This window comes from Balaenoptera physalus, assembly GCF_965194825.1.
Source record: "Balaenoptera physalus genome assembly, chromosome: 11".
Lineage (NCBI taxonomy): Eukaryota > Metazoa > Chordata > Mammalia > Artiodactyla > Balaenopteridae > Balaenoptera > Balaenoptera physalus.
In genome coordinates, this window is record NC_138896.1 from 76,800,563 (window position 1) to 76,828,078 (window position 27,516).

Here is a 27,516-nt window from a genome sequence, read left to right on the forward strand (position 1 = left end):
CTGAGCTTGTTCATTGCCTAGTTCTTAGGTTCCACCGAATTCTTCTTTCCAGAGTTTCAAATCACTTTCTTAACCTCTTCCATTTCTGTACATTTCTCTTACTAGAAGTAGCATTCACTGTTGCCCTAGGGAACTTTCCACAGACAAGCAAAGATCTATATAATTCCACCAGAGTTCCTGGGGAGAGAAGATCACTGAGATGTGGATGCTGGGGGACAGTTCAACAAAGTCATGTCATGGCCGAGTGACTCGCGTCCAAACACCAGCCTCAGGACAAGTACTTTTCAAGTTTCATATCTCAAAAATATATGCAGAGTACACATTTTAGGCATGCAAGTTCATGCAATAATAACAGAAGTGGGAACCCTGAAGAAACCATGATCTTCTGAATATCCTTCTTATTTCCATTCCTGTCTTCAGCTGTGCTGGGGAGGGTGGTGACCACAAGTATATGAATTTTAGAAACACTCAAGTAACATCTCTCCAAAGAGCCATCTGCACTGTGCTCAGTTTGTTCTGTCAAGAGTTCTATGAGTACAGGTAACCTTGAAAATTCCTTACCTGAAAGATAAAATGTTTTAGTTGTATGCTTCACCGTAAATTTTGTTTTTAAGTGTTTTTATCTGATGTGCTTACATCAGCATCTTACCTTGACAGATAATTTTCAATGATAATCTTAAATAATTGTGTAAAGAGATCTCTAATGCCATGTTTTATTTATAATTTGTCCAAGCTGTAGGCATTCAGATGAAACTTGAATTTTTCCAAAGGAAGTTCTGGACTGCCAGCAGACAGGTAAGTTATAATCAGCATGTTGAAGCATTAGCGACACTGTTATTATACAGGTGTTCACATTTGAGTACCCGGAGCCTAAAAGTACCAGATTTCCGATGAATGTTTGTAAAATGAACTGCTGGGCTGCTCAGATTACCTTTCATTTCACTGCAAAATAAAGGGCTGACAGCGTGTTAGACACCACATGCTGGGAAAGCAGGGAATTTGCTCCTGCAAACAGTAGTAATTGTAACTGTGAGATCAAACTAGTGCCCTTCTAAAAGAGAAGTGTTTCTTCTAAGTATTGGGGACTTTTGCAGATTTTCATAGTGACTTTTTTTTAATCTTGTGGTGCCCAATTACTTATTTGTGAATCTCTTTTGAAGGCTTTTGCATAACTAGGTTAGACTAAGCATGCCTTCTTTGGCCAAGGGCTCTTCTGCCTTGGATAATCTGGGAACATTCTTTACTTGCACTATACATTCTGTACTAAGTAATCTCAGTGGTATTTGTTCAGTAATTCAGCAGAAATGGCAACACATAAGTTGCCTCCATCTGTCCAATTCTAAATGTTGAAATGGTATATCATTTCTTAAATGAAGATACTTTAGGAAACTATGTACCAAGAACACAGACAGGAGTTTTAAAAAAAAAGTCACTGGGGGTTAATTTAAAATTAAATGGATACATAATTATATTTCTTGTTACTCAAAGATTTGAGGTCTTAAAAAGACATCAATATTGAATGAAGCATAAATTAAAATGGACAACATAAATTAAAATGAAAAAGGGCCCTGTTGCCCCCAAATTGTCTTTTTTTTAAAATAAATTTATTTATTTTTGGCTGCGTTGGGTCTTTGTTGCACGGGCTTTCTCTAATTGCAGTGAGCGGGCTGGCTTCTCATTGCAGTGGCTTCTCTTGTTGCGGAGCACGGGCTCTAGGCACGTGGACTTCAGTAGTTGTGGCACGCGGGCTCAGCAGTTGTGGCTCACGGGCTCTAGAATGCAGGCTTCGTAGTTGTGGCGCACGGGCTTAGTTGCTCCGCGGCATGTGGGATCATCCTGGACCAGGGCTTGAACCCGTGTCCGCTGTATTGGCAGGCGGGTTCTTAACCACTGTGCCACCAGGAAGTCCCCAAATTGTCTTTTATATTACTGTTTGGAGCTGGTACTCATCCTAGAGAGAATGGGCCAATTCATCCTGGAGCATTCCCTTTGGATGAAATTTGGTATCTACATAACAGGCTAGGACTTTGATAGGCTGTCCTTGAGTAACTATGTGGCAGCCATAGCAGACGCTGGTGTGTCCAAATGACACGTTTCCTTTTGTTTCCCCCTCACCCCACAGTGCGCCTCTCTGGATGGCAAATGCTCTATCAGCTGTGATGATGAGGTATGAGGGCCTCCTGGCCCTGTGTCTGCCCTAATCAAGTTGGGGGTGGCAGGGGCGGAGGCGGGTGGTGGTGGAGTGGTTGGATGACTACGGGTGTTTTCTCACAGGGGGAATGTCTCACAGAGCCAGGTCTAACAGATTGCTCTGGACCAATTTCCAAAAACCCAAGGACATTTGCTTTGTTTCTTTCTTTTTCTTTCTTCTCCCAATCAGATAGTTTATGAGAGCTAGAGAAATGTGATATAAATGTCCCACGAACAGCACTACTGGGACTTTGGCATTTTATAAAAAAATGATACAAATTACTGCCATTTGAAACTCATGTTACAACTCTCAAAGTTTTCTCCCCATGTGGTACCTCTTTTCATCTTCTTAACCACCCGGTGAAATGGATAGGAATATATGACCCATTCTGCAGAGGGAGAAACTGAGGATCAGAGAAATAAAATGACTTGCTTAATTTCATGTAATAAGCCAAAAACCTAAGAGTTGAAAACTCAGAATGTTGCATTCTAGCATAATGCTTCCCTCCTACAACTCCCTTTCCCTCCCTTCTTTCTTTTTCTTTATCTCTCTCCCTCTCCCTCAATCTTGGGAGGAGGAATTTGAATTCCACACATGAGCAATAGAAGAAAAAAGATGTACCACTGTCCTAAGTCTGTCCATCAGATTTAAGTTTTTACAGCATCCAATCCCATGTATCTTCTGCCCCACATTTTGGATCAAGCAGGTGTGAAGTGGCCTTTCACTTTGGCTTAGGCGGCCTTCCTCTCTCTGAGTCAGCCAAACCATTAGTCAATACATAAACTGGAACTTATAAATGATCACACATTCATATTCCTTCTGGTTACCACAGGGATTAAAGAAATCCTAACCAAACGTAATTCTAACTCAGAAAACATAGATTAGAAGTATATTTCCAAAAAGTAGGTGAAGCAAAGACAAGTAGAGAAATATGAAAGGGAGTCCAGGGTGAAGCTAAAGTACAAAATGCTCAGTCCCCAAAGATCTGGCTGCCAGTTTAAAAAAAAAAAAAAAAAAACATAATTGCTGTATGAGTTACTATCCAAAGAGTAAAAACTAATCAATCAGCTTTTCAGCAAAACCCCAACTTTTCCTGACCATCAGATCAAAATTAATTTTCCTGTAGGAAAGAGTACCCTATGATGTTTTATGATCAACACCCTTTCAGTAAGTTTGGGGATGCCATTCATAGGCTAGTCAAGTGGCTTCAAACCTCTCCTCTGTCTTTGAGGCATTAATTGTCTTACTGGAGTGTTCAACTCAAGACAACTCAGCTCAACAATAATATTGATTAATCAGTGTCACAAGGCCCTATGTTAAGCCCTTTACTTGTACAATTACTAATCCCTATTTGTGGTAAAAGAACTGAGGACAGTTGGTTGGTTAGTTGGGTGACTGGATGGATGGTTGGTTGGCTAGTGTGATTGATGGTGTTTTGGATAGTTGGGTTGGTTGATTGATTGGTTTCTAGTTGATTGGTTGGATGGATGGATGAATAGTTGGTTGAATAATCTGATGAATAAAGTTAGAGGCAGTGTTCCTACAACCCACACTGCCTCTGTGCATTCTCATATATAAAAATAAGTGGAAATGGATTCCCACTTAGACTTCGAAACATACAATATATATTAGTTGTTCAGTAACTGATTTCACAGGTGGTCTAGCATAGTGGTTAAAGGCACAGGCTATGGAGTTAGAATAGCTTCAAACTGTGACTCTGACAGTAATAAGCCTTGCCTTTGTTTCCTCAACTATACAATGGGGGTAGAAACACCTACCTCACAGAGTAATGATGAGGATGAATGAGATAATATATGAAAACTTTATAGCAGAGCTCCTGGCGAATGGTAAGCACTCAATAAACATTAGCTATCAAACAAAAACGTCTGCAGACATGTTCTTCCCTTAGAGTAGTGGCTCACCTGAACCTAAAACCTCAGACGGCAACCACATACACACTTCAGGCAATGACAGTTTCCACTGGGCATGCCTTCCTCACTACTAATGATCTCCTTTAGCAGCCATTGGGATGGACCCCCATTCAAATATCATTTTAAAAGTTCACACACTTTGAAAATTAAGCATGGAATTTGCTGGATTGCTGAACTTGATCTGATGCTCATTTTGCACTTTGAAAGTATCATCCATTTCCCATTTTGACTCTAAATTTTGGCTTCAGGCAAGCAGTTGACATCGTTTTAAATGGAAAAGCCAGGCCCCTTTCCATCCTTTCAGCAGACTCTTTCCACGTGTCATTCCCCTTTCATAGCTTTTAATTAAGTCTTTGAGGCCATGTCCCTCCACTCCCCGGACTGCCCTCGAGTGATCAGGTCCCCATTAAAAACAGCTGTGGGGGCTCATTAAGTTCACATGCTTCTGGCTTCTCCTCTGTACTGAAGACCTGGCCCAACTCCCACAGACTTATCAGACATGCTTTGCCTTGGATCCACTCCAGCCCCTCTGTCTCTCCAACAGTGGCCTCCCTGGGCCTTGGCTAGAGTGCCCTGGGCCGGTGGGTGGAGTCGGTATGGCCAGATGTCTTCCTGGCTTGTAGATACATCTTCATGGAGGGCCTGGCCATGGGCCTGACTGACGACTTTAAGGAGCTCCATTCCACCCGAAGCAAATGTTAACTTCAGAACCTGAGAGGCAACCTCTCACACACTCACTCATTCCTTCAAGACACGTTTACTGAGCCCTCCTTACGTGCCTGGTACCTCCAACACCCGGGGAGTCAATGGGAAGCAGAGTCAGAAATGGCCCCTGTCCTCCAGGAGCTAACTGGTTAGCAGGGGAGATGAGCGCACACGCTTATCAGCTGACTTGCCTCCCCAGCCTCTTGCTATAAACTATGTAACAACTTCCCTTTCTGAGAAACTCAATTTGCAGCAGTAGGATACTTATAAAGAGGGCACATAGTAGGTGACCAATAAACATCATTTGCTGAATAGACACAAGCACAGGTCCTTCAGGTACTCACTATGCACCTTGCTCTGTGCTCAGCACTTTGTACTCACTGGCCTACTTAATCTTCTCACCACTGCTCTGAAATAGTTGTTGCTGTCTCCATCATTCAGATAAGGAAACTGAGACTGGGAGTGTTAAAAGGCTTTGCTCAAGGTCACACTGATACCAAGTGTCAAAGTCTCCGATTCTCAAGCTAGTATCTTAGCCTCAGGTAACACAGGTAACCTTCCAGGTAACACAGGCGTGGTGCTGTGCTTCTCACCCCCAAGTACCCTTTCTCCCCAGCTTTCCTTACTATCTGTGACTGCCCAATTCCCATGGCCTGGTTTGGGGCTCTGAACCTCAGATACCTACCTGACCTGCCTTTGTGGCCTGGAATAGGACTTCTCTGAGCAATACTGAGTCATCAAGTAGTTGAAGAAAGGTGCCTTTTTAAAAAAAGACAACTTCTCTCACCCACTCTGTCTTTGCCTCTGCATTTTTCAAACAGCCTCATCTTTACATGTTTTGTCACAGGTGGCTGTGGAGTGGTTGCTTACAATATCTGTCAAAACTTAGAGCTCCTGGTTTCCCCAAGCCCTTCAGCCTGTCAGCCTACCCTTGGGACAGGGCTCTGGGCAGACTCCTTCTGAGAGGTTTGGCTTAATTTGGGGCAGAAGTAGCACAGTGAGGGAAAGCTGAGAAAATATCTCCTCTCTTTCTTTTTACTGGAGGAGGGAGTATGGAGAAGGTGATTGGCTATTTATTGTAAACAGACATAGAGAAAACAATTTATCAGACTGGAATCTGGCTAATTCTGTCCTGTTTCATAACCCAGTACCCTGCTCACTTTACTCCAGTGGCCTTACTCCATTCCACCATACTTCCCAATAATTTAATCAAGAAAGGTCTGTTTATGAAGTCTTCACGGAGACTAAATATACCTAACATAGCAATATTGCCTATAATGAAAACTAAATGACACCTTTCAGATTAAGGGGCCCAGTTCTACATCAATGACACAGCATCCTTGCTTCTGACCTGTGATTTTCTCAGTGATTTGTCACTCACAGTGTTGGCAATATCTGTTTCTTACTTTCCCCTCTGTGCCTTCCACACCAGAAGAGAGTGAGAGCAAAGGTGGATGCCTGAGAAGTGAGTCTCCTAATGGCCAATCCAACCTTGATTCCACCCAGTGCTGGCCATTATAAGGAGCACAGAGGTCCTCATTTCCAAGAAATGAGAAAGAACCAAACATTTATGGCAAATAATGAAACATTTCATTGAAGCTTTGTCTCTAAATAAAGTGGAAATGGTGAAAATACATTTATTTTATTTAACAAATTTAAATTATAATTGCAGTCATACTCTAATTCTATAAACAAAGGACACATTTGGTTTGGGAGTAGGGAGTATAACATTTCTGATAAAATTATAAAAATCACAATATAGAATCCTTCACTTTATATTTGATTTTCACAGAGTGATCACAAGGAAGGTCAAATGTAGTGGAGCTTGATCAGTTTCCCCAGGAGCTTCTCTTAGTCCCTTGCTTTTGAAATCATTCTCTTTGGAAGCATCTTTCATGTTATCTGTGGTGATGTTTTCTTTCTTCATGTGTTACCTATGACAGATACTAATGTGCCCACAGCTTCCTGTGTGATTGGAGCTGATCTCCAATATCACTTTCATGGGCTTCATGAAATATTGCCTCTTTCCGAAGAGTTTCAGTTGACTTTATAATCTATTTGCTTTGTACTGTCTAATATTTACAACATTAGACGAACAGAGATTGACCAAAGATATAGGTCTAATAGCAGCAATACCAGTTGGCTAGGGATGTTTGAGTAGGAACTCACTTTATAATTAGGGATAGAGGGTGAGTTATGATGACCTTGGATCTCTATGCAACTGCAAGGATTTGGAGAGTCAGTATTTTAATATGGAGGCCACTCCTATGCTCAACATGTATGACTGAAAGGAGGTTAACCTCCCTTTGCCTCAGGGTCTATATCTGCAAAATGACAATCAGGATCCTCAAATAAACAAGGGTATAGATTTGTCTAATATGACCCAGTTAACTTAAAATTAAGTTTAACTCTGCACGTAGCTCGTGGCTGCCATATTGGACAGTAGAACTCTATGAGTGCTTTCATAGTGCTGTGTCCTAAAAAAGGAGAAAGTTTGTCAAGACTCGCACCAGGGACAAAGTAGTCTCCTTACAGCTAAGAGCTTCTTTGAACAGCAAGAGTGTGACCAAGTCATTCATCTGGCCCCTTGGGATAACCAAGAGAAACCCTTGGTCACCAAAGCAGCTGACTCGTTTCTAAAAGATGCTGGCAGGCTTTTAATTTTCTGCCGATTCTCCACCATTGCCTACTAATAAAGGATGCATCTTTCTGACCAACTTACTGCTATACTTTTGTGCCTCACTAAAATCGACTACACAGATAGGTAAATGTCCCAGAAAACACCAGCCCTGCAGTGGTCTGGAGCTAGGGGAATTTAGCTCAGGGTAAAGATATGTTACAAATTAAATGTTGCAGTCGGTATGTAAAGCCGCAATAAATAGAAACTGAGTTACATCAAGGACGGAATTAAACCTTAAATTTAAACTCCACAGCACTGTAATTAAGACTTAGCCTGTAGCAAATCATTCACTTGAGATTAAAGTAGCATGGGGGAAGCAGAGGTTTGGGCTTACCTTGCTACAATTTATAAATCTGAGCTACCAAAAGCTAACAGCCCTGCCCCCAAATCCAGCTCCCAATTAAAAACACAGTTTGAAAACCTTTAGGAGGCCTGAGGGGACCCTTTAACAGAAGTTCTGCCCCTTCCCTCCTGCCTAAGTCTATGAACAAATTAAAAAATATTACCTGGTCCCCTGATGGTCTTCTGAGCTGACACGGTGTTTTCATTAATACATCATTAGAGTAATGGCATTGTGCTGGTGTTTTGCTTTCAAAACAGGCTGCACTTCAACCACCATGAATACAGGCTTGGGGGCCTCTGGACACTTTGTTCCTAGGAAATATTACTCAGGTCATAAAAATTTTTAAAAAGGAAGATAAACTGTAATGCATAACTTTAAAATGTATATTCTTTTTATCCTAATCTGGGATGTTCAAGGCTTGCTTCATGTTTTATTTTTGTTCATTAGTTTTGCAGAGTAAATGCTGGGGTTAGCTTAACCATAGCCTTAACTCCTAGAGCCAGCAGACATTTCCAGTTCTCCCAAAACAGCCTAAAATAGGTGTCTCTCAGGTTGGAAGTACGTCATTTCGTGTAAAAGCAGTCTGAGGACCCAAAGTTGAAACTGTGGTGTTTTTATTTTCTAGACTGTGAACTGTTACCTCATAGACAATAATGGATTTATTCTGGTGTCTGAAGACTACACACAAGTGAGTGAGAAATTTCTACCTACTCAAAGTAAGGATCCCAGACTGTGCTTGGGTCAGGGGGAACAAATTATGGTGTTGAAACTTTGAGACATGATCTGTATTTAAGAGGTAATAGCAGGAGATTATAAAACCTTATTTCCATCCCTTTAAGAATGTCACAGCCTACTTCTCAGCAGGCCCCAAAGAGATTTTACCTCCGCAGAGGAGAGGTGGGGAGGGGTGCAGAGCCCAGGGTCTGCTCCCTCACTCATAAAATGTTCAATTTATGGAGCTCTTTGCCTTGAGCATGGTGGTGCCTGAAAGAGTTTGGGCAATTTTAAGGAGGTTTCCTCCTTTTAATATTTTATCTTTATATATATATAATTTATATATACACACAAATATATGTATGTATTTATGTATGTCAAAGTAATTATTCTTTATGGCTTTCTTTCTGGTTTTTACTTTTTAAAAATTAGTTATCTGAGCTCAGGGATTAACTTGGGTTCTCAACACAGAGGGACAAGAATCCACATATAGAGGAAGAATGTTTTTCATTTGATCGAGCTGTGTGCAGTACAGGGGCAGGAGGGAGAGATGGAAAGAAACCAAGCTAGGGTACTCAACAAAGAAAGCTCCACTGATATTTGGAAATCAAAATAGGAGTTAAAATCAATAGCACTGTAACAGAGAAACACGGGTTTCTCCTTTAAAACGTGGTGACTGACAACTTTTTCTGCAATTAGAAATGAAATTGGCATGTTAAAAGAAAGTCAAATCAAGACAAGTTTAGCAGTGTGGTGTAGTAAAGTAACACCAGAGGTGGAGGCAGATGGTTTCTGATGCAAGCTCTCTTCCTCAACTAGTTTTGGGATCTTGGGTGCATCACTTAACCTGCCAGGGACTCCTGGCGGGCTCTATAAAAGGAGGATGGTTGACTAAACAAGGCTTCTCCTAACTCTGATATTTGAGGATACTAGCATTTTATAATGAAATGTCACTTAAATCATTTAAAATGTTTTAATAGTCAACAGTGCGATAGACCCATTAATGCCTAATAAATTAATTAATTGTCTTTAAGTATGACTCCTTAGTGTCTAAGCTCAAATGGCTTGTTAATTTGTGAACACTGGCTCCAGGTAACATGTGGAACTGTGCTTCAGTTTCCCCCCTTATCTATGAGAACACTGTGGGATTTTTTTTTTTGTCTATTTATTTTATTATTTTATTTTATTTATTTATTGTTTCTGGCTGCATTGGGTCTTCGTTGCTGCGTGCGGGCTTTCTCCGGTTGCGGCGAGCAGGGGCTACCCTTCGTGGCGGTGTGCGGGCTTCTCACTGTGGTGGCTTCTCTTGTTACAGAGCATGGGCTCTAGGCGTGCAGGCTTCAGTAGTTGTGGCACGTGGGCTCAGTAGTTGTGGCTCATGGGCTCTAGAGCACAGGCTCAGTAGTTGTGGCGCAGGGGCTTAGCTGCTCCGCGACATGCGGGATCTTCCCGGACCAGGGATCAAACCCGTGTCCCCTGCACTGGCAGGCGGATTCTCAACCACTGCACCACCAGAGAAGCCCATGTTGTGGGATTTTAAATGCACCTTTGGTGGGTGACAGTTACGCAGTTGAGACTCAAGCTGCCCATACATGGTCTCCTCAGATGCTGGACATCACTGGATGTTGGACAGCTGATGGACATTAGATAGGAAAGGTGAGCCCATGAAACAAGGCCAGTCTCTTGGGAGCAGGACTGGCCATAGGCCTATGGTAATATGCCCGTGTGTCTGGGAGGAGTGAGAAACCAAATCAATCCCCTGTGAGGAGGAGCTCTGTCATCCTGCCATAATCATGGAGGGCTGAGGGTGGGAACCTGATCCTGGGGGAGGAAGGACATGACGATGTCTTCCAGTGGTGAGTCTTGGACCAACCAACAAAGTGAACCACTGAAATAGTGACCCTTTCCCAAGCCATGGCCACTACATGTGGGCTCTGATCCGTGCTTTATTTCTGAATAGAATAGCCCAGGGAGCCTGCGGGCCTGCCCTGCCTCAGCTTGTTTGATGTCTTGTTTCCTGTACTCCAATTAGGCTAATTCTTCTTCATCAACAACCAGTTCCATTGATACTGGCATATTTACACACCAGAAATGCAAATGTCCTTCTTGCTCCCAGCAGCAGCACATACCCACAGAGTTTGCCAAATGTTCAAGTGTCCCTGGAGTGAAAAAGGCAATGCTTGACCTTCAGTCAGTGAAATGTCATTTCTTTCTTTCCTCCTCTCTTTTCTGACTTTTTGGCGAAGTCTGTATGTGCCTTTCTGCCTGAAAACTCCTAGGAGCCTTGTTGAGGTCACTGCGTTGTAATGGAATCAGGATTTAGTTAATATCATACAAAGCCTATGGAATTTATATAATTTGGGCTCTGAGTGTAATGCCGTCCACCCACCTCCACATAAGCTATAAATCCTCAGAGCACCCACAGTACAGATGGGGGTTCTCTACTGATCTACACTAGCCCCTTCCAGGGTGTTGGCAGAGGAAGGCTGTTGCTCCAAGCTCTGTTCTGCTGTATTGGGTACACCCTCGCCCTTGGGACACTGATGATAGTGGCTCCAGGAATCTGGAGGGATGCCCGAGGATGTTAATCCTTCATTCCACCATTCAGAGTTGGCAAATCTCGGCCAGCACCAAGAACTGGACTTGCAGAAGCATCAGCCTGGCGCTGGGGAAGGACTGCTAGGCCTCCAGTGCCCTGAAGACAGCCCCAGAGCTGGGGTCGGCCATTGGAAGTCTGACTGGCCGAGCCTTCTTTTCGCAGGGCTGGACAGCTTCATTCTTGGTCAACATATTAACTGCCTATGGACAAAATGAGGGTGTTCCTCAGAAAGTAATTTAGAGAAAGGACATATTCTCTGCTGTACGAAATTTATAGAACCGATGAAGAAGACTGCTATATATCCCTAAACAGGTCATTTAGGAATTATAAACAATTCTTTTTATTACTGCTTAGGAAGCCCTTTCACAGCCTGTTTCTGTCTGTATGAAGTAGTGTTTTAATCACAAGGGATTGAGAGCAGATTAATGCCTACTCCCTCTATCCAAGAGTAATGGTGCATGCGTGTGTGCTTGTGCGCATGTGTGTGCACACGTGTGCATGTGTGTTTTAATTACAACACTCAGCACGTGTTATGCAATGTCACCCTTACCCCGCCCCGCCGCCCCTGCCATGTATTTGGAATATTCACATCTGCTTATTAGTTTGCTCTGTAATCCCATAACTTCTCATGGCTATTAAGACCTTTTCCGCTGTTATGTAACAGTAGTCCTGAAAACCTGCTTTTTTGCCCCTGTCAGCTCCAGGACACAGAGTGTGTCCATTTTTATTTCTTCTCTGGTGTTTGGGCACATTATTTATCTACACTTCCTCATGGGTCTTCTTTTCTTCCCTGCAGACTGGAGACTTTTTTGGTGAGGTGGAGGGAGCTGTGATGAACAAATTGTTAACAATGGGCTCCTTTAAAAGGTAAGGGATTTTATGGTTCCTTGCGTCCCCCGAGAAAGTTTGCCTAAATAAAATAAAACAAACCAAGGTCAAATAAAGCAAGCCCAGACTTGACCCCATGGCTGTGTTCATGCTCCAGAAGATCTTCTGAAATTCGATGCCTTTTGCATGAGTGTTAAGAGTCTCAGAAACTCAGCTCACAATGCATTCCCTGTTCCCTTAGCATAGCATTTATTAGAGGCTGGTCCTGAAGTCGGAGCCTGCACTGGGAGGTGATTATGTTGGTCTGAAACAAGTGATTGCAGAGAAGCAGGAAGCATTTTCACCTGGTCAAAAGGAGGAGGGAGTCTTGTCTCACACTGACAAGCTGGGGCAGCTTGCTAGAAATCTGGAACTCAGGGATGGGAAGTGATGTTTAGAGACTCGATATAATTTTAGAAAATCATGTAAAAGTTCACAAAACCTGCTCCCAGATGGAGGTGAGTTTAAATCTGTTGCTAGAATTGCTAAAATTGGTGGTAGGGACCACTCAGTTGAGTTGTGAGGGCTCTTGTTGACCCTAAGTGAAGCTCGTACAGGATGATTTCCTCACAGCCCCGCATCCCCCGTGGGCAAGCCAGCCATGCTCTTGGGAACACCAAACCCAATGAGAAAGATCATCACCCTGCGAGATCAGGATGCCAGTTTTTTCCCCTCAGGAGTCAACCTGTCTCCCTTCCCTTGGCCTCCCAGGGAGAATGGTGGCCCATTAGTGGTGCTTTCCTGGACATATATGATGCTGTTAAATATATGATATCAGGAAATACAAGGATGGACCTAGGCTCGCCTGTGAGAACTATTGCACATTGGTTGCCAGTGGGAGAGACAGTCCCCCCTATTACTCCCCCGCAGCTGAATGGCCAGGAAGTGTTAGCTCAGGAAATCAGACTTTTAAGCTAGTCAATACGACCAACTGAGTGCTGTGCTGAAAGCAGGGAATTCAAAAATGATGACCCAATTTTTGAGATTCCGTAGCTTGTTTGTGCCAGAAGCAAGGAAACAAGAAATGATATTTTTAAATGGCATGACTCCAGCACTTCTGCAATCTCTGACACACTTGCTCTCCAGCCTGCCTGAGTGTTCACCTCTGCTCGAGTCCCTCTTTAAAATTCAAGTACATTTTTTTCCTTCTTTTGCCAGGAGTCGTTGTACATAAGCTTGAAAACTGGGCTTGGAGCTGGGCTCGGGTTGCTCTGCTGGATTGTCTGCCATCCAGGGCACCACTGGTTTCTTGTATCTTTATGTGGATATGTACATTTGTATTGTGTTAGCTTGTTTTCAACTTGGTGGGGGTAGGGAGAGACAAAAGAGGAAGAATAAGTACACACATGTTTCTCATTTGAAAGCATATTTTTCAACTTTTTTAACAAAATGACTTTTTTTTTCCTCTTCCCTCTTAGATATTCCTTTCAAACAGTTTGGTGGGAGAAAGAAAAAGGTTGTAGCAGAATTTTAAATTCCTAGACTTCTCCTTAATGTGGGTGAAATATAGTTGACATGAATTTAGAACTTTCACAAGAGTAGCTAGCATATTTGAGAAAAGAAAAGTGCTGGGACTCTCTACTAAATTTTAACAGCGACTGCTGTCATTTGGGAATTACTTGACAAACCTCCTAGGCTTCTTTGAAAGGCCCCCTCATGAGGCCAGGACAGCAATGAGAGTTTGGGTTTTGGAGTCAGATGGACTGGCTTCAAATCTAGCTGCATGACTTAGAATAAGTCATGTTACCTCCCCAAGCTTTGGTTTCCTTACGTGGAAAATGAAGATGATAATAATAATTACTTGCAAAGGTTGCTGTCAGAGTTAATGAGATAATAATAAGCATAAAGTTCTGACACGGTGCCTGGCATATATAAGGGCTCAGTAATTGCTAGCTGCTGCTATGATTTTTGTTGTTGTGGGTCTTTGACTTAGCTTTTTACTTGGCACCAGGTGATGCTTTTGTTTTTATTTTACATTCACACATTTCTCAATGGGCTTCCCATGACACCTGGTGATGGGGTCTCCATCCAGTGTTGGGGTACTGAGGTCCTCCTGGAACTCAGACGTTCAAGCCCTTGCCCTTTCCAGCATGTTCACTCAGAAAATAAGGTTGACAGTCCTTTTATTCAGAGAAGATCTGTATTTCAGAAGCACTGAAAGGATGTAGCCAAAAGTAACAGTGCCCTGGGACAGATGTCAGGCACCATGTTAAACTGTACCCCACCCCCAAACACAGGATACATGGAGGTAAAGTTGCTTCGGTGACATGGCTGAGCCCTGGTAAAGCTCAGGATCCATTCACGTAGCAGACATCTCATCTCAGCATCTTGGACAGTGCACCCTGGCACAAAGTTTCTTAATTTGGTCTGCTTACACCCATTTCTAAAGAAACATCTTTCATATGCAAGAGCCCTACAAACCATCTTCTTCAGAAAGACAGAGCTCAAAGTAAAGAACGCCATCTCCCTTTATCAACCTCCCTTTTATCTCTCTCTCCAGTGGTCCATAGTCACTGCCTCTCTCTCTAAAGCAAGGCGATGCTTGCCTACTTGGCATGGACTCTTTCCTTGATTGTTTGGCCACTTACCTGGTGACCCGATGGCCATTCTACTTAGGTGCCATCAGAGGGAAAGAACATCCACTTCTGCATCTACAGTGCCATGTGGGAGGAAGGGAAGTCACTGATTTGTGTGAACAAATTACCAACTAGAGGGAGCTTTGAGAAAGTTCTTCAGCAGCATGTGCAAACCATCTAAGAGGTAAAGTGGTCACTCTTGGTCACTTAGGCTGAGTCTCTGACTTGACTCTGTCCACCCCACTTACAGATGACATAGTGCCCAGGGCCAAATAACATACCAATAGCCTCAGCAATGTGAAAATAATGAAGGTAGCAGTGGCTACCTTCCCAGAGCACCTACCAACATACCAGGCCTAGGTTGCAACTGACAGATCTTACTTCCTGCAGTCCTTTCCAACAACTTGTGAGACAGGTATAAACAGGACCAGTGCAAAATGAAAATGTGGTGCCCCTTGCTCAAAAATTATTGAGAGTTTCAAGATGGCAACAGCAGAGCATTAAACAAAGCACACAGCCCTTCTAAGTGCAGGGTTCTGTCCAGTTACACAGGCCACGTGCCCATGAAGCTGGATCTGGGTGTATATATACGTATTTGATAGATGGAAATAATGGGGCTTGGAAAGGTTAAGAACTTGTCTCTGTGTAATGGAGCTGGATTCAAACATCCTGCAGTCTAAACACAGGGAGAATTTTCTAGCCTCTCCCCTTTACCTGGTTCTATGTACAGTAACATTGTGTAGTGCATGGAACTTCCTTCAGTTTTGTTGGAGACAAAGTGAAGGATAGCCAAGGAGGATGTTGGCCCAGCAGTGACTTATCTGGGCAAGCAGAACTTTCAGGATGGGAGGCCAGCCGAGTGATAAGATCACCCAGATTTCTTTTAACTAAAGTTGATAAATTGTTAAACCAAGCCATGTCCCCAGGCTTCACATATTTTCTCATAAGATACCATATTCCAGGTCAGCTTTTTGTGTTTCAAACAGAGGACTTGAAATACTTTTTTATTCTTACCATGGAAAGTAAATGGACTCCCTAAGTGGCCCTGACTCATTTAGGGCTTTTCATTTTAGCTGCTTTTCTCTTTTAGCTCAAGTTCATGTCCAGTAAGAGCCTTGTATTCATATTTCTCAAAAGCCACAGTCCACGGCTCTCCTTGCTGGCCTTGGCAGTGACTTTGCCCTTCTCACAATACTAAGAGAAAATCTAGTTTCAAAATATTTTTTATTATACAGTAATTCATTTATTTCCCCACCCCTTCTTGCCCCCAGTGATAGGACTCAATGTCAAATATCCAGGGAAAAGTGAGAAAAAATATATATAGCTGGTCATAGCAGAGTCCAAGATTCCTGATAGGGCCTCTTTGATATACTGGATTTGAAATATGAAGACTTCAGGTTGAGCCTCAGAATGGCCACTGTGTGGCCGTGGACAGATTCCTCAGTTTCTCTGGGTCTCAGTTTCTTGGCCACCAAAATAGGAATTTTGGTGAGGCGGGATTTTGTGAGAATCACCTGAAATAAGAGAAGTGAAAATGCTTTGCAAATTGCAACGCTACTACAAATAGGAGGTAAGATTAGCTCTTGGATAAGAGCTCCAAATGTCTGAAATCTTTTTTTTGTTTAATTTTCTTCTCTTCTTTTTTAAATCACTAATGACGCCCGAAAGGTAGTTACTGCACAGCAGTCACAGTGTTGGGGGTGGGCCTGTGGGCCTGGACTCAGCTAGCACCCCTGGAGAGCTCTTAAAACACACCCACGCTCCAGCTGTACCCCAAGAGATTCATACTAGATTTGTCTGGGGACGGAGCCCAGGCGTTTATGCTTTTTAAAAGCATCCATGTGATTCTCAGGTGCAGTCAGGGTCAAGAAATACTAAGTTAAATGCACCGGGTGCCAGTCTAGGTGCTGCGCAAATTTGAAGTTGCCTGACTTTTGGCAACTTTAACTCCATAATTTCGGTTTTCTCTGCAGCAAAATGAAATTGAAGGAGTGATTTTCATACCTGCAGTGAGGGTTAAATGGAATAATGCATGCTTTTACCAAACATCCTTGTGGTTTCTGCCAAAGGGTCTTCCCTTGTTCTTTGTGTATTTAAGTAAGCTCGGAGGAAGGAAAGACCCATGGGGCACACCTGGCCCTTGACTTGCAGAGAAAAGAACTGCTTGCTAATAATTTGTTTTTGCTTTGGGGGCTACTGAGAATTCCTATCCCTCTTGGTTGTGTCTTTTCTGTTTTGTTCTGGTCTGTTTGTTTTGTGTGCATGGCGCAGCATGCCTGAGCTTTCATCCCTCCAAGGCCATTCGTATTTTCCCTGCGGGGCCTGGTGAACGTCCTCCTCACCTCACCCCTACACATTCATTAACATAGTCAACTCGTGTAGAATTCCCTGTGGCGGCTCCTTCTAAATTGCCTTTCTAAAACGGTGACTCGTCAGGTAGGATTCAAGACTTGGACCATTTCTACCCCTGTCTCCATATGATGGAACTGCACTGGCTCCATGGCGGGTGACTGGAGCTTTCCCTGTCTTTGGTGATTGCGTTACATTTCAGCGAATGCCCTGGCCTTGCAATCCAGAGAGTGTTAGAGGAGAAGTCTGTTATGTTTGGATGGCTGCTCTCTAATACTGACTGCTCCACCAATGTCTAATACTCAACAACTCATGTAAGGAATGTAATGGCTTCTTGGCTTCCTGTTGACCTGACTGTGTCCACTGAAGTATGCTTTGTCAGAGGTGGCATTGAAGGGAACAAGAAGACGGATTGGCTTGGACAAGTGTGTTTCTGGGCCAAACTTTCTGGAATGCAGAAACATGGGGATTCCAATGGACTGCTCTTTAAAACCCGAAAGCTGCTGCTTGAGGATCCCCAATTACAACAATAACAATAGCCACCGTCATCTACATCATAATAGCAGCAGGCCTCATTTATTGAATACTAATTGCAGTTGACCCTTGAACAACACAGGTTTGAACTGTGGGGGTCCACTTATACACGGATTTTTTAAATAGTAAATACTGGAGTACTACACGGTCTGTGGTTGGTTGAATCTGTGGATACAGAACCGTGGATATGAAGAAACTGTGTTTACAGAGGGCAAATTGTACTCGGATTTTCAACTGCACAGAGGGTCAGCTCCCTAACCCCTACATTGTTCAAGGGTCAGCTGTACAGGCAAGGCATTATTCCAAGCAGCTTACATGCATTACCTTAATTAATCCTCATGGCAAATCCATGAAATACCTACTATCATTATTGCCATTTGACAAAAGAGGAACTGGAAGTGGAGGCTTTAAGCGTTTTAGTAACTTGTTCAAATTCACCCACAGTAGTGTGTGGGAAGATGGAATTTGAACTCGTGTCTCTTGGATTCTAGATTCTAGACCATGTTTTCCTGGTCACCACTCATCTTTTCCCATAGTTGGAGAAGACTAAAGTATTCTCTGCAGGGATATTTGTTCATATTCATGCATGTTTTGCTTTGAGAGGAAGTAAAAGTCTTTCAAACTTGAAGTCCAGTGTACTGGTTAGTAGTTGGTTCTACTAGAAATAATAGGAAATTCCAAAATAACAAAACGTGAAAGAACATAGGAGTCTTTTTCTCTTTTATGTGAAGGAAGTCTGAAAATACTAATTTGGGGGCCTCATGTTGTCATCATGGACGCATGACCACATCTTTTTTTTTCTTTACCTCCTTCTAAGTTGGCTTTTAAACTCAAGATTACCTCATGATCCAAGATAGCTGCTGAGCTGCAGCCGTTAATTCTGCAATCTAGGCTGGCAAGAGGATTCTAGGAGCTCCAAAAGGCCAAGTAAAGTTCCTTCTTAAAATTTCTTTCTTTATTTAAGTACTTAGTCCCATACAATACTTTTGCTTCCATATAATACTTCTGCTTAATCACATGGCCTCACCTACCTACAAAAGGACCTGGGAAACGTGCATATCAAAAAGTCGGTGTTCTGCTCATTGCGAGAGGAGAATGGCTGTCGGGAGACTGTGACAGCCTCTGCCACATCCAACATGCCCCAGTTTGCTTCAGACCACCCAAGTCCTCTAACTATTGAATCCTGCTTCCTGTGACATCCACTTTGAAACCCTTCCAGAGATGAGGCTATATTCCTAACTCCTAGTTTTCTCCACACCCCACATGCCCGTGCAGTCCTGAACACAGGTGGTCATAGCCACCATCTAATGCATCTGTCAATGATGTCTGACCCCAGGCAATGACAGCAGGAGCACTCGATAACACCTGTTGGGTTTGACTAATAGTAATGACACTGGCAACACCAACATCCCTAGGTTCTAACATCCTGAGCCTCAGTTGCGTGCCCCACACTGTGCTAAGTGCAACTCAGGCATTACCATGGTACAGTTGTTGTGAAATGTACACATGGCACCAGGCATTTGGCAGAGCCCAAGGATGCTCCTCTAGCATCCAAGTTTCCTTCCTCAAGTGGGTTTTGCATTCACTCATTCCCCAAGCAGAATTTAGCTGTTTCCTTCTATTTCTTACTCAAACAAAGAAGCAAAAGAAATTTAGCCTTTTCTATGTGGGATTAATCATAATTGCATTTTCCCCTTCAGTTTAACAAGGAAAGCTAATATTCATGGAAGGGGCAGTTGAATGGGCAGACAAGCCACTGGCTAGGTGCACCTACTAGGCACCTGTGCATGTTATCCTGTGCCCCAGGATTGAAGCAAATTTGGCTGGGAGAGCCACAGTGACTTCACCTTCTGAGCCTTAGTTTCCTCTCCATGCCCTTGACATCAGAGATAATACTTGACTGGCAGAAAGTAATTGATTATTTCTTATTGTTACTGCTTTTATTACCTGGGTGAGATGTTGATGTGGTCAGTATCTGCGACTTTGTTTCTTCTTATAGTCTCAGCACCTGTTGATGAAAAGCATTTGGGGCTGATAGACCCTCTGCTTAATCTATAGAATGAGTGAGGCTCCCCTCTCAGGGTTCTGCACTGGACCCTGAGTGGCCCCAATACCCTATGTGCTGGGCTTTCAGCTGGTGCAGCCTTATGGCACTTACTCTCTTCTAATGATGGGTGCTCATAAACTAGATTGGTTTTAGCGATTTTCCATCAGAGCGTTCAAAGGCAGCTTCAACTCACCACCTCTGCTGTGTTAGATGCGCTGTGTGGATCATAAAGAACAGTACAATCTCTGTAAGAAGATGCTATGGGATGAGATGGCCACCAAGGCAAAAGGGAGAGACGGGAAAGCTCCTTCTGGATCTACTATTAGTGTTCAGATGGAACAGACTGACTGAGCTTTCCATTCTCCTGGCTGTCTAAGATGTATGAATGAGTAAACTTTCCATGGTGACAATCCCTTTGTTTAGAATTTCCTATGTTCCTGCTCCATGCCCTGACACTTGCAAGTTGAAAACTGCCCCAGAGAACACATTTTATAGCCCAACAAAGGATACATATTTTTACATGCTACCCTAGTGAGTCACTTTTGCTTCTCATACTTTTTGATTCAAAATTGCTTAAACATGTCCCTCGGCGGGTCTCTATGTCAGATGCCTCCCTGTCCTGTTTTAGGGCCATATTTGCAAACATTAAGCTGTTTCAAGACTGGTTTTGAGGCAAATTTTTAGCCAAAGTGAGTTAGAGTTGTTGCAAGTAATGGACCTGGCCTCATGGGCACAAAGTAGGTGTTTAATAAATGCTGGTCCCCACCGTTACTAATGAGCTTAAATTAGCTGAACTCATGCCTTTGAAATTCAACCTTCTAATTTTTAGGAGAAATCTTTTTCTTGGTCGTGATTTTTGTCTAGTTGGAAAAGAGCAGAATCAGCAAAATGGATTTAAGCAATTCCTAATGTCATGAGCCTGACACCCAAGACTCTACCTAGTACAGGATACACAGGGTTGCCCATGCTTGGTTTGCATTGCTTTGAGTTTCTTCTTCAGAGACTGTATCTGCCTTCTGTCAAAGTTTCAAGGAGACCCATCTGGGGAGCACAGAGATGTTAATGATAAGGTCTCCCCAGCAGCCCGCGGTTGCCGTGGCCTGGTGGTGATGTCATGGGGATTAAGGCATGTTATCTGTAATAAGAATAAACTCCTGCTGCTGAGTGCAGCAGTACAGCACCAATCTTGGGCTGGGCACGACGCTCAGGGCTTATTTTAGACCCAAAAGAAAGCAGGCAATTATCATGTTCTTTAACTATAATCAGCCGAACAGGATACAGGTAGCCACAAAATGGAGTTATTTAAAACAGTAACAAAATCACTTCAAAAAGGGCAACAATCTGGAAGTCTCTCTTTCTGCAACATCTAGTTAAAGCTGTCTAAGCAAGGAGAAGAGAGAGAAGGTTTGTTTTGTAACCTCCTCAGTGGCAATCAGATCAGGAAAGCTTATTTGTGAAATGAAAGGCAGGAACCCTGGCCTGGAAGCTGCCCTAGAGCAATTGAGTTTGGACCCAACAAGTAAACTGGAGCCTTTAAAAATGATCCCAGGAGAATCCTGAGCTTCTAGCCATCTGTTTGTCATGGTGGTTACCGTGGCAAGGGGCTCTCACTAGCCTGGCCAGCTACTCCAGCCTGGTCTGGTGACCCCATCACAGCACCTCAGCTTGGGTTGGAAGTTGATTCTGGATATTGATTATGAGACCTTATCTTGGGTAGCATTCCCTGTGACATTCCAATAAGACTCTGGGATGGGGCACAGGGCTGAATTCTAAGCATTTCCTAGGACCTGTCAGAACCTGCTGCTGAGCGGAAGGCAGAGTGAGGTGGATTCAGCATGGCCCCCATCTAGTTCTGGCTCTGCCACTTGTTAGGTGTGTGAACTTGGGCACATTTTTAGGCTAGCCGAGACTTGGTTTGCCCCTGTGTGAAATGGGGATGATTAGAATCTCTCCTGTAGGGACATGCTTAGAAGAGTACCTTGCTCACAGTTGCTAAATAGACTTCAGTAGACATTAGCTGTTGTTACCTTGTCCTCAGCTATGAAGCTCATGGACAGAAGTTGCCGCATCATCTGTTGATAACCCCAGCATGACTTCTGAAGGTGTCTGTTACTTCAGTAAGAAGTGTGAATTTTACATTGCATCATATATGCCAATGAGCTAAGAAAACCAGGAGGCCTACCCATCCTCCAGCCAGCTGGGTAAAGCCTGAGTCAATTCCCAATGCATTTAACACCACCCCCATTAATTAATAATGGCAGTGAAAACCAGACTAATAAGTTATAACAGCAGCTGCAGCCCTGCCTTCTGTTGAATGCTTCCTCTGTACTAGGCACTGTGCTAAAGGCAGTACATGTGTATAATCTCATTTAATCCTCACGACCACCCTATAAGGCAGCCATTATTCTCACTATTTTACAGATGAGGAAACTGAGGCACAAAGAGGGTTAAAAAGAATTGTAATAAGTGGGTGAGTTAGGATTTGAGCTCAGGTCACTGACTTCAAAGCTAGCTTGCTAATCATTAAGTCACACTACCAGTCACTTGGGCCTTTGGGAATAGTGTAGCTTTAAGAGTCCAAAATCTAGCAAAGAACAAAATTAGGCCTTCTGTCATAACAAGGCCAGCACATTGCATAGTATATTTCAGTATACGTCCACATGCCTGATTAGTTAAATCTGAGAACATCTCTGGAAGTCACTTTATAACTGAAAAAATAAAGCCTCAGAAGTAAGCAACCTGCTATTATAAATGGCAGAACCAACCTTTTAAGCCAAGGCCACACTGCATCCATGTCTATAAGACCCCAAACACACTCAAGTTCCACTCAACCCATGCTGCCTCTCACCAGCTCTGACCCAAATTCCAGCTGCAGAGATAGAGTTGGGCAGTAGGAAAAGGATAAAGCTAATAATAATTCTTGCCAAATCCTAGAAAGCCCTTCCAGGGGCACCTGCCGAAATTCGCTGTTGAGGATGCAGACTGTGGCATGGTAGGCCAGTCAGGGGCCAATTAGACTTGTCCATCCTGGCCTGCAGTTGATTTTGTGGCTGAATTCGTGTCAGGGCTGCATCAATGATGAGCGTTTCTGTGAGAAGTTTGTTCAGGGAGTTCCCTGAGCCAGACACTTGGCTGCTTCACAGGCTTCATTTCTGTCTCAGTATACACTGGTTCTGCTTGCATCTGCTGGGAGGAAAAAAGCCAGAGGACAGTCAGCAAGACTAGAAATGTCCTGAAGAGGAAGGGGCTTTGGGGGACTTGCCAGGAGATTGTGTGATACTGGTACCCTCTTGGGCTTTGCTGCCTATGATGCCTGTGTGGTGCTGGTCAGGAGCTGGTTTCCATTTCAGTTTGGTCAAGTGGCCAGTTTTCTACTTGGTGCCCATAGATGCTCTTTGGTTTAATCTGTGTGTGTGATATCTCTAATTTATTGTCTAGGGGAGAAAGCCTTCACATCACATTTTGCAGTTGACCTCTTCAGTCTCAGCTGTGTCATCGACTATTCAAGATTCATGCAATCAGGCAATCATTCATGCATTCAACCTTTTAAATTGGACCACCTTCTCCATACTGGGTGCTGTGCTTGGTGTGAAACAGATCCAACCCCAGTCCTGCAGCATGGAACTTCTATTCTAGTGTACATTTCCAGCACAGTGTTAAGTATGCTTCACATTACGCACTGTATTATCTCAGAAAGATATTCCTGTAGGGAGAATTCCTTCCAGTCATTTAGAAGTTCATGTATTACAGTATTAACATGTCATCTGGCAGCTGTTAACATAACTCAGGCTGGACTTTAAGTGTCTCTCCTTTGAGGGGCCAGGAATAGTGGGAAGAGGAGCTTGGGGGAGGGACGAAATGCATGTCTCCTTTGGGATAAGGTGTTCGCTCCATCTAAAAGCTCTTAACTTGCTGCTGGAAATTGCCATTCTTTTTTACTTTGTTAAGAGGAAACTAAAATATCTGTAAAAATTATAAAGTAAAACATCTTTGCAAATGAGTAAAGATCATAACTGGGATGAGAGCTGTATTTTTATCACCAAGGGAGAAAAAGATGTCCATTTTCCTGTTTCATAAACTGCACTGTTTTCGAAAGCATACTTAGTAGTGAGTATACATATATATTCACTACCATGGTAGTGGTAATGGAAGGGGGGTTAACAACCAATGAGCCAGCTGGTTTCCAACGAATTGTGAAAGTGCTGGCTTTATCTTGGTCCAAGCCTATTTCCTAGTGCTTAAAAGAGACAGAGGATCCTGCCATTTCTTAACTCAAAGTGGCCCTTCCCAGCTCTCCTTGACCTTGGAGACATGGTCCATGTGGATTTCATCAGGGGCCCAGAATTCAGTTTAAAAGAGCATATTTCTTTGGAGTATCCTGGTCCATGCAAGTCATCGTTGTTCAAACCAAAATGACTATTTGGTCAAGTTGGGGGGTTTCTTCTCCCAACTCTCCATCCCAACGATACATTTATTCTCTTTATTCTTTAAGTTCCAAGTGTGACATGACTGTGTCTCCAGTCCTGGACTTGGCTGTGTCCCTTGCTTGTCACCTTTGTTAGGCCTGCCTTGATCTGTGTTTGTCACTGCTGCACTGGCTGGTGGTGGTAGTGACTGTTCACCTTGCTGGTTGGTCCACAGCATCATTTGGTTCTCGTGTTTTCCCATTTAGTGAAGCTCCTTTCCATTCTCTTCTATAGAATTACCCTTTATGACTATCAAGCCATGTGCAGGGCCAACAAGGAGAGCAGCGATGGTGCCCATGGTCTACTGGATGTAAGTACAGCGCAGTCACTCAGAAAACAGCTGCATGTTTTTGTCTGTCCCTGCATGTGAGCATATCTTTTTCTTTGGAGTCATCAAGTTTATCTGTTTCAAACCCATGAATATTTAAATGTGTCAAGTCAAGAAAATCACTTCTGTTTTAACCCAAATCCAGTGATTGTGTGAATGATAAACAGGTCTAAAGTATTTGATGGATTAATGCAGCAACCCCCCCCCTCCTTTTGATGGATAGAAAAGGGGAGAAGTTTTGTCAGTTCCCTCATTCTCAAATAAAAGAGAATTTGGTTTGGTTCAACAGAAACCTTCCTTTTAGTTTGTAATAGAGCTGTTAGCCTATGCCCAAATTCACATTTTGATCAGAGATTCTCTACTCTAATCATGCTGCTGATTTTAACATCATTTTCCCTGGAGCTGATTCCATCCATGATGTCACAGTTGAGGATCAATCAACATAGCTTTGTATCATTAGAAACTGGCTTTCAGATCACCAGAAATTAACTGTTACAATTTACCCCCAGTTTAAAAATATAATTTACAATGTGCAAGCAATATAAATTCGGTCACCAATAACTTGAAAACACAGAAAAAACAGATACAGATACTTCAACATAGTCTGGCATATGGGTATAAATATAACCCTTACATGTTATCATTTTGTAAATTCCAAAAAATCAACCTAAAATTTGGTTTGAAACACAAAATTTAAGAGTCATTTTGGTTTTAAAATATAAATATACACCTTCTCATTTGCAGATGTAAGATCTTGCAAGGGGACTATTTAAAAACCAAATATTTAACACGGTTCTCCTACACTAAGGGAGCAAGAAATGATTCTGAGCTGGGACATTTCTGAGAGGCAAGTAGGAACTAAAAATGGGACGATTTGAAAAATACCACTTTTTAGTGAGAATCAACACATATTTCCAAACGCAGCTTCCCTATCCTTAGCATGAGTATTTCCAGACTTAAAATGTTCCCAAGATATGTTTTTATCATTAGGCTTAAGAGCTCAATGGCTTTACCCTTCTGAATGCTAATGTGCATTAAAATTTTTTAATCCCGTATTTACATAATCCCTTTGTTTACCCTGCATTGAGCCAGCATTTGGCAGGGAATGCTCGAGTATCCTCCTCCCACTGCCGCCCCCGCCCCACCCCGGCCCCTCCCCAGGCCTCAGGGTGAGCTGCCCCTGTGCCTCCCCCTCTTCCTTCCTTAATCCCTTTATTCATTCTCTCCTCCCACACTATGGAGGACCACTGAAATGTCACTACCCATCCTGGCACATACAAAGACACAAAACTGTCCTATGGTCTGACCTCCCTTGGTCCTTTTGAAAGAAAGATGGTTATTTTTCAAGCCATAAGAAGTGTAATGGCAGAACCACAGGATCGCATGGCTGCATTTGGTTTTAGGAAATAGTTAAAAGTTCACATCCTTATCTGACCCTGAAAGCCCTGTGATTCAGGGAACGATGAGGACACACTCAGTCAGAGCAAGAGATTTAGTCTGAAATCTGGGTGGGCTGGGAGTAACCCCAGTGGATTGTCGTTGTGTTCTGTACAGTTGCTTACTGGCTTGAATAGGCAAGTTTTAAGAATGGTCAGGGGTATATAAATTTGTCCTTGTTTTATTTGAAACTGGATAATCCTCCCATTCCTAGCTCTAGTCCTTATCATCCAAATGCTTAGAAGGTAGGATTAAGCAGCCATCACGTCAGAAACCAGGATTGGGCATTTCAGTTCCCTGCTACCTAAAGACAACCACAGAAGGTTCTGAGATTTTTCTGGACCTGCAACTTGGGGCTCGGGCTTTGACAACGTCATTACCTGTCTCTCAGGTCCACCCACCGCTCACATATCTAGCATACCTAGGTACAAAGAACCGACTACGGGGAAGACTTGGTATTTTCCAGAATTCAGGAAATTGAATTATCCACATAGGAAATATCACAGAGTAAACAATCCCACTGCTTTTTTTAATTAAAATATTCTGAAATAAAGATTAGCCCATCAATGCCTTCTCTTATAGAGTGAAGGGGATTTTCTGCAAGAATAAAATCACATATTTATATGGTTATCATTTTTTTCAAGTCTGAATTTGTAAGTGTGAGAAAACGCAGCTAAAATCCTACATAATTAATGGGCGGCATTAAAATCAAGCACGTGCAATTTTTGCTTATTTCAATGAATGACATACAGTGATGGAGAACAGGGAATCACCTTTCCAAGAGGCAGCCCTGTGAATTACCATTTGAAATTAGTTATATGATTCCAACCGCTCAGCATTAGGCTGCAAAATATTAGCCCCCAGAGAGTAAAGGTTTAAGCATCCTTTGGTGAACTTCCTTTTTCCTCCCAGAGATAACCCCTGTATTAGATCATGTTTATTTTACTTGTAAATCACATCTCACTACAGGGGAGTTCAAAGTTTTAAAATGTTAGTTTTGGGATACAGTATCCAACCATTTTCTTCTTTAAGCTAGAGCTTCACTGTTTTTTTGACATGATATCAATCTCTCTAGAAAAATAACATTGTCTTTTTGTAAAGCCTTACGTTAAACTACAAATCTTGTGTGTGATACATTGTTTTTAATGTACTGAATTCTTCTCTTCAGCCTTATAATGCCTTCCTTGCTGCAATAAAATGGATAATGACAGAACTTGTCTTGTAAGTACAATTTGTTGCATTTTTTAAAAAAGTATTATTGCTTATTAAAAAGTATTATTGCTTTTCTGTGTTAAAAAGTGAATTGGGAGACTGTGCTTCCAATAACCATTACATTCATAATACTCTGCAATAACCTGATTGAACATCTCGAAATATTGAACGTTGAGTCCAAAAAAGTATCTTTTATTAAGTTATTCATGGTCACTGCTCATGCCCTTATGTCACCATTTAGCAGACTAACAGCTTGCAATACACAAACCAAATTTATTTATTGTGGTTACTGTTAAATGTAACATAGATGTCTGGCTGTTTTTAATACAGCCTGGGTGGGCTGTGGTCAGAAGAACAAATTGCCAGGCTGTCCACTGTGCTACTTTGGATGTCTTGGCATGTGCAGGCGTGGGGGCCTGTGCAGTCATGGGTCAGGGGCTTTCTCAGGTGTGATTTAATTGTTTACCCTGTCAAATTACAGTCCTGCTGGATGCATCTGTGACTTAGGTCAGACTTGAAATGGCACAAGGATGAAAG

At 42.7% G+C, this 27,516-nt stretch overlaps 1 protein-coding gene across 2 annotated transcripts in view; it reads left to right on the forward strand.

The window, feature by feature from the left end:
* CACNA2D3 (calcium voltage-gated channel auxiliary subunit alpha2delta 3) overlaps positions 1-27,516 on the forward strand; it is an 800,023-nt gene that overhangs the window by 694,488 nt on the left and 78,019 nt on the right. For both annotated transcript variants that reach the window (XR_014251113.1, XM_082414438.1), the window contains 6 exons: positions 734-795; positions 2,123-2,167; positions 8,476-8,538; positions 11,960-12,030; positions 24,237-24,312; positions 26,936-26,988. Coding sequence is in view for 1 of the 2 variants with exons in the window: in XM_082414438.1 (XP_082270564.1) it covers positions 734-795; positions 2,123-2,167; positions 8,476-8,538; positions 11,960-12,030; positions 24,237-24,312; positions 26,936-26,988 (370 nt within the window). In the remaining variant the exon portion in view is untranslated. The remainder of the gene's footprint in view (positions 1-733; positions 796-2,122; positions 2,168-8,475; positions 8,539-11,959; positions 12,031-24,236; positions 24,313-26,935; positions 26,989-27,516) is intronic.